At 56.5% G+C, this 8061-nt stretch overlaps 1 protein-coding gene across 1 annotated transcript; it reads right to left on the reverse strand.

The window, feature by feature from the left end:
• Positions 1 to 317: 317 nt before the first annotated feature.
• LOC147879356 (uncharacterized) lies at positions 318 to 2624 on the reverse strand. The gene is made up of 4 exons (XM_087372219.1): positions 1980 to 2624; positions 1721 to 1816; positions 1210 to 1425; positions 318 to 1046 (listed from the first exon to the last, which is right to left on the reverse strand). Exons 1-4 carry the CDS (start codon positions 2622 to 2624, stop codon positions 318 to 320), a joined length of 1686 nt encoding a protein of 561 aa, XP_087228345.1.
• Positions 2625 to 8061: the final 5437 nt, after the last annotated feature.

Consider the following 8061-nt stretch of genomic DNA (forward strand, 5'->3'; position numbering starts at 1 on the left):
TTGAATGCCCGAGGAGCAGCCGTTTTGCGTTGTCGTAGTCCCGCATCCCATGCCTGGGGGTCGTGGAAGAAGTTAGAAACGTAGGATGGGAACGTTGTTGTTCCTCCATTATCGCGATAAGTCTTCCAGGCGCTCGTGACGGAAGTCCACGCATCATCCGTGTTGACATGGCTCCAGCGATCTACAGCACGGTCAGTCATTGAATTCCAAGAAGAATGACGCTTGATCATGCAGGCAGACTTACAGGATGGGTTCTGGGTCGTATCAACGACTGAAGGGTCGGAGCAGGTGAATGGATACCAGTCTGCAGTTTGTAACTATCCTGGAATGTTTGGGTCTGTGGCAGGGTTGATTGGAGTCGGTGAGGAAGAAGGCCCTTGATGAGCCTTGGCCGGACTGCTCGCAGTTGTCGGGGGCGTGGCGCCTGGTACATCCCCGGAACCACCTACTGCACCCGAGTTGCTACCCGATTGAAGTCCTCCTGGGCACCATTGAGGACCAGGTGGGCAAGTCGGGCCTGGTGTTGAGGCTGTGACCGTGGGAGCAACTGCGCAGCCACCCTTGGACGACTCCTGATTGCCGTTGAAAGCACTGACACAAAAACTCGTAGTTCCAGACGCCCGGGTAGAGGAAGTAGATGTTGCTGCATGCCACTGGCACTGTTCCGTTGAGGCGGGTTGAGACGCTCTTCGGGTCGTTGACGTTCCGCATCCAAATGGCATAGCCGCCAGCCCGGCGACAGCGTTCCAGGTTAGATGGACGCTAGTCGGGTCGAATGCATTGATGCTGACGGTTCCGGGCGTTCCGGGCGTGCCTCCTCCAGCGATCACCGTGGGCAAGATATAAGGCCAACCCTGGCCGTTCGCACTCCAAGCGACAACGGCGACGAAGATGCGATGGCCTGCCGTGGCCGGATCGAACCAGAGGTGCGGTGTAGGCGCACCACCGATGAAGTCGCATGAGTCGTAGTCAAAATAGATGATGTTGTACTCGATGATGCCGCCGGAATAGGCGCCTGTAGTGGGCTCCAGGACACGCTGATGCCGCTGCCAGAAGAGGAAGCCTTGACATTCGTGGGGGAAGGTGGGAGCTGCGGATGCGCAACAGCGCTAACGGAGCCGGACCAAGGGCCGAGCCGGGGTGTCTCCAGACCGACAACGGACACGAATGGTATATGTCCACCCATCCATCGGGTAGGTCGAGTCCCACCTGTTGGCGGGGACATTGCCAGCCGAGAAATCCATGGCCAACGGCGCTACCATCAGCAGCAGTGATGGAGACGTCCACGTCGTAGCTGTATGAGCCGAAGACTGCATCCCAGGTAGCCGTGGCTCCCTGTGGACTCGAGGAGATCCGGATGTTGCTCGGGGCGACTTGTGTCATGGGTCGTGCGGGCCACGTTTGCCCGGCACCACCAATGGACCACTGCCCATGCCGAAGTCCTTGTGCAGCGCCAAAGAAAAAGCGTAGGCGATCTGATACTCGCCAAGCTCATTGGGGTGGAGACCGTCGTAGCCAGCAGGGCAGCTCGAAGGGGCGCAGTTGTAGTTTTCCTCGAGATGGACGAGTGATATTGGAGACTTGCCAGCAGCGTATTAGCTAAGAGCAGGCTTGGATGAGATGGGAAGATCAAGAGACTGGACGTGAGGTGGAGGAATCGGACCGAAGAGAAAGAACACCGGCCCTCTCCCATCACCGTACTAGGGCAGAGGCCACGTACCTGAGACGAAGTCACTTCGCTATTCTGCGCCGGCAACAAAGAGTTGTAGCTCGTAGTCTTGTCCACGAGATCTTGCCTGCCACCAATGAAGCTGCGCTGAGGCACGTTTGCCAGCGCGAACTTGAGATTGGGTTAGCCTTGCGGGCGTTGCTGATGAAGGTGGCCATGTTGTTGAGGAGACCGTATTGGTCGCTATAGAACCTGCGATGGGGTGTCAATAAATTGCAAAAGTACTTCTAAAAGAGGATAGGGTTAGTACCATCCGAGATCGTTGAAGCCAAGCATAATGAGCATAAGGTCGCACATGTTGTTGCTCACCACCGACTGGATCTGACCCATGTCGGCGGCGACGGGCCTCCCCCACGCAGAAATAGTGGTTCGTCTGGAACGAGGCACCCGCGGCGTAGGCACCTGTGAAAGAACCAGTGCTGGTGGGCTGTGCAGCATTCGCCAATGCTGGGGGCTTGGGGAGGTGTATCAGTGGGGTGCTGCCACGGTTCCTGTGTAGGGACCAACAAAATGTGACGGCGATGCCGTTGCTCTGGAACCACTGCCAGATACGGTAACGCCAGGTGAAATCACCCTGCTGGCCCTGCGTCATGGAGTCGCCGGCGATCATGACGCTGAGCGGGTTGGCGCGTGTGCCGAGGCGACCCTTGCGGGAGGTGTCATTGTAGGAAGCGTCGTGGTTGAGAGTGAGGTTGAGCAGGGGCTCGAATGGTGGGGGCGGCTTTGTGGGGTCGACGGGTGGGTCGAACATCTGCACAAGGGGGCCCGAGCCTGCGACCTTAGCAAAGAGAGCTGCCAGGTCCTCATACTCGGTATGGTTTGATTTCGCCAATGGCATGGGCAAATGTGAAAAGGAGCGTGGTGATGAACGCCAGCCGGTGAAAGAGTGACACATCCTGGCGGAAGTCTGAACAAATGACTGAAGTTGCTTGCCGATAGAACTGCGGGCGATTCCTCTCAATCCTTATACACACACACTGTCTGTGGCTGTTGATGTTGGTCATCTTGCGCCCAGCCCCTTTGCTTTGGTCAGCAACCCCGACCTCTGAAATGAAACATCTAGGGCAGACTGGCTTACAGCCACAGCTTGGCCTTTCGAACGGTGAAGGGCACAATGAGAAAGGTCATCCGCCTCGAAGTGCACCTGAACTCCCTGAGCAAGACGTCAAGAACTACTGCCAAGACGACCGCAACTGGGCGCTGCGCCTTGGCGAGCGTGCCGATCCGCTGGCCATCAGAACCTTGAGTAGGAGTGCGTGTGCGGTGGATGATCTCCACAAACAGGGCCGATGGAACGGCGGCACAACCCCAGTACGCCATCCAAGCCCCGAGTTTATTCTGAGCTCTCGCACCACGCTGAATAAGGCATATTAGCTTTAAACACTGGCGGAGACCTTGCTCGAGCGGGCATAGCATGGCGTGTGAGAACTTGTTTTGGGGATCTTGGCGGCTCTGGACCTGAGGAGTGGCGCCATTCGCCGGGTGCTTGTGCCGAACAAGCCCAAGCGATATCAGGCCGAACGGGCCGAACGGGCTCTTGCCTTCCAGCCAAGTCTTGCAGGCGCGGGAGCCATGCTGCGCAGACAATCAATTGTTGGTACTGATAACGTGGTGTCGGAGGTGCTGCGACAGTCCCGCGATCGCGGGCGCAACTGTACCGAAGATATCCGTCTTGTGTTCTAACGAATGTCCGAGTCTCGCTGTTGCCGCAGAAAGGGAATGGATGCGGAGTGGAAATTTCTGCATGAAGGCTGTCGTGGGGTAAAGACGGCTTTAAGACAAGGCGGAGTGCGGCTGAGGTTTGAGAGGACGGGCATGGCCCACGTGCGCGCCCGCTGCCTCTCCTTGGCCGGCCGACCGACTGCCCGTCGAACCCCTGATTGGGGGCCACGTGGGGCCTCCCAAGGACCGCGCCGTCCCCCCTCGCCCGCTCCCGGTGATTGGCCATAGCCGCATGCTTAATAATAGATTTATGGCCCCTTTGATACGCCAACGCGCTGTTCCTGGATTATGCTACATCGGCCTTGGCCTCGCGAGGGCGCAAGGTTGCCGACCGTGTGCGCGCCGGGCGCGGCGGCAAGAAGCGTTGCGTACGGCAGTCTCGGCCTCGGTCTGTGTACAGGGCCAGATCGGAATGTGTCAGCAATGGGTTTGCATAAGCCGCAGGGCTGCTCACGGCAGGCAGCCGATGGATCGCGCCATTGCTGGGCTGCCGACTCCTGCTGCCAGGTGCGAAACGGGGTCCCACGCAGATGCACGCAACAGGATCGCCCCCGACGGCGGGTTTTGCTTGGACAGTAAGCTGCCACCTCGGAATGCCAATGGATCAATTGATGCTTTGTGTGTAAATTGAGCGCTGTTGCCTGTGCTTGGCCAGATAGTCGCTGCGCCAAGAGAGTGCAGAAGCTGACCAGGCACCTCATTGTGTCGCAAGTCGTATTTAAATCATTGGACTGGTACAATGGCACAGCCAAGGTACAACTCGCAACTCTATTGCATCATCTGAGTGGAACAATGTTATATATAGTACCATGTATATATAAGGTCTTAAGTATCGATGAGTACAACAATGATGACCAAAGTCCACACTTAGAGTCCTGTCCACTTCCGGCAGAAAGGGGACTGACTCCGTGCTGGTGTGGCGCATGTGTTGCAGCGCAAATGGGCCCTAAGCCTAGCCCTAATCCCGCTGGGAGCACTGCCACGCCAGGGTCCGCACGGGGCAGTGTTGCCTGCAAACGCTCAACACCAAGACTGATTCACACACAATGTGTGTCGACACATGTACATAGATGTAGACGCTATGTGTAGCTGTTGTAATGCTGGACTTGCGTACTTAGCTTCCGATTGCATGTACATGTATGCATGACGTGGTGTGTGTACATGGGATAGTTTTGGCTGCATTTGTACCAGAACAGACGCTGTACGGCAGACCTATACAGCTACATCTGTCACTCACATTGGTACGTTGCACAGTCGATATCCCGCATGTGCTGCCTGGCCGCAATGTGATTGTAGTTTGTAGCTAAGGCTGGCATGCGATCGGGACCATGAATTAGGCGCCTGGAGATATTTGAATAGACCGTGACTTCCGATTTCAAGGTTAGCGGAGCTGGAAGTCTCTTGCGCGCTGCGCAGCGTGTACAAAGACAAGCTTCTGAGGACGACATTAAATAGCAGAACCCTATTCGCTTGGGAATACCTGGGCAATGCATGAAATGACCGCCGTGTTACGACTTTCAATATGTTGGAGTATATTCCCCTCAACTACCAGACGAAATCTGGTTGGTCCACTCTTTTTCCACCCCACAAAATCCAACACAATATCTCCCTGAAATTTGGCTTGAGCCATAATCCTAGTGTTTTATGTTCAAAGTGGACCATGAGAACCTCGTGTACACATTGTTCAAGATATGATGAACACAGGATCCACGACTTTGATACCCGTGCACATGCGAGAGTACAGTAATTTCACGAAGCATTGTACGTGAGGTCGTGTTGACCAGTAGCGACCGGAGTAGACTCTTGAACACCTACCTGGATATCCGTACCAAATTCTACCAAAGTCGGAACAAATGTTTGTTTCCAACGATACATAGTGATATCATGTACATGTCTTCACATTATATGTATATATTCCATGTGGTATCTTCGGCGTCAATACAGGTGGCATATGTCCTTCACAAAAAAAGCTCTTTGAGCATTCGTTGCCTTAAGGACGTGCCGAATGAACATGGTCCTCAGGCAGAAATGCAAAGTGCACCAGGGTCTGCTCAGGGTCTGCGCACCCACGACGGCGGATCGAATCGAGCGCGGATGCAACAGGCTCGCAAGAAGCAAGCACTGAAACTCTATTGCAGGGCTAGCCCGCAAAGTGCAGTCCTTGTGCACGCAGAATGCTCGCGCCTGCGCGCCTTGAAGTGCCCAAAGCGAGGTGCGCCAGAGTTTGGTCATGGCCGACCGTGCTTTTACCCCTTTACGGGTAAGGCTACCAAGCTTCCTGCCAAACCCCCGCAACGGGCGCGCCCCGCTCAACGGGCATTGGACAAGCTGCGCTGCAAAATCTCCACGCGACTCGACGGCCTCGCTCCCTCTAAGGGCAATATGTCACTGTGTGCGTTCGTGCGGACCACGCCGTGGGCGGCCTTGCGTGTTGTGCACGCACCAGCTCTAGCACCCAAGTCTGTCTTATATGAAGGACAGGGAGCCCGTCTAATTTTTCCCTGCCTCTTCTTCACGCCCTCCAATCTTTGCCCCCGGAGCTCGTCAACACCAGACAAGCGGACATCATGGTTGTTCGCACCCTGCTGACCGCCCTTGCGCTGTGCGCAATCGGCTTTGCCGCTCCCGAGGAGCTTAAGGCCCGCGACAGCTGCAATGCCGACAATTGCTACCGTGCGGTGAGTGAAGCCTTTGCCAGCGTCGCAACGTTACAATCAGCGACGCCGCGCTCAATCGTTCGCGCGCAGTGCCGCCCCTCTCGATAAGGTATGCACGTCTGACAACAAGCTCCTGCAGGTCTTCGGCTCCCGGATTGTTGGTCACGAGCGCAGGCCACAGCCGACTGCTCGTCGTTCCTGCTCACGACCGTCTCTGCCTGCACAGCGTAAGCGCCGCGTGCCGTCTCACACACTGAAGCCACCGTTGACATAATTTCTATTACAGCACGACAACCTTTGTCGTCATGACCACGGTAGTCGCGTCCGTCACTACCACCACATCCTTGGCCACCGTGGCAACCTCCACCTCGATCATTCCCACAACGATCACCGCCACCGTCACATCGACCGCCACGGCCACCACAACCACAACCACGAACCTTCCTCTCAACAACCAAAAGCGATCAGCCGACACCGAGTTTGCGGTCAATGCGGATTTTGAAAAGCGAGATTTCTCCCAACCTGTTACCCTCAAACTGTGGCCCAAATGACAGCCGTTCCAACCTACGCCTCCGCTGCTCCGGTGCCGCACGTTTCTCGTCTGTCTGTGCTTGCAGGGAATATCGGGTTCCACCTACACCACCGCTATCCAGGAGAGAACCGCCGTCGTCTACTCAACGTCTACCGTTTCCATCACTAGCACCAGCACTGTCACCCTATCCACTACGGCTACGACCTCCTCCGTCTCCATCGCCGCTACCACCACCTCGACAGTCACGACGACCGTCACAGTCACTGCAACCGCCACCTGCGACCCGAACACGTACATATTCAGCTGCAGCAGAACGGCGTCCCGCTTAACGTGTACGCCTCTGACGCATACGGACCCCCGGGCCAGAACGGCATCACCCAGGTCATCGTTGGGAGTGACACCACGCTTTACACGTTCAGCTCGAACGGCGGGATCACCACGGGCCTGCAGACGAACATGGCAGGAGGACCAGTCCAACTTCTACGACGTCGGCAATGCTATAACGGACGCGCATTCCCCAGCGTGCAATGCAGCGGCTACGTACCCTACACAACCCAACAGCTCCAGTGTAGCACTCTGTTCTACTACGCCATCGGGGATAGTTTGCTCCGCCAACCACCCGGTGGGCCCGTGCTATGTGCAGGGTCCGACTTCTGGCGATCGGGCAGTGCCGGCCCCTGTCTCGGGTTGTAGACGTAGCGCCCAGATCGAGCAAGGCAGCAGAGGGCTGAGTCTGAGGAGCGAAGGGGCTGCTAGGTTAGTCCTGTTGGTGCAGACAAGTGGGATGGTCGATATCTGGCGGCGTGACGAACGGGTGCACATACCAGGGCTCTGTTGTTGGGAGGCATAGGGAACGAGGTTCAGCAAGTCGAAGTCAGCCTCGTAGATCAATGGGCTTCTGGGCGGGCAGAGCGTGGCTATAGAAGACTGCACGTAGCGCCGCTCACTCGAAGCTAGCTGAAGCGGCTGTCAAGCCTGGGAAGGACGTCTCTTTCTTGGTTTGCCGCGCACATCGCCGCTCAAAAGCCACTGGCTGGGTGAAGCAGAAGTAAAGGATTGTTGTGTCGGCAATTTAGCGACTTGATACACAGTCTGAGCATAGATGAACGCGGCTGTCCATCATCTTTGCGCGCCTCGCGTCTGGTCAATGGTGGGGCGGTACCTGTCGTCGGTCAAGTTCCCGCCCATCTTCGGTTTGCCGCTTTCCCACTCTGACATGATGTGGCGAACGGTAGCTCGACGCGCAACGACATCGACACAGAGCCGAGGCCGAGTCCGCTTATCAGCCGTTCGGTCAATCCGTAGAACGCCGGCGCTCGAGTCCATGGCTAAGCCTTTCAAGGATGCTCATCGGCGCTTGGCTTTCCTTCATGCTCGCTAACCGGTCTCCTTGACTCGGATTACGCAAGCGTACTGCAGCC

The sequence above is a fragment of the Dipteris shenzhenensis genome, unplaced genomic scaffold (genome assembly GCF_047967505.1).
Source record: "Dipteris shenzhenensis isolate YYH24624 ecotype China unplaced genomic scaffold, Dip_SZ_1.0 scaf0038, whole genome shotgun sequence".
Classification (NCBI taxonomy): domain Eukaryota; kingdom Viridiplantae; phylum Streptophyta; class Polypodiopsida; order Gleicheniales; family Dipteridaceae; genus Dipteris; species Dipteris shenzhenensis.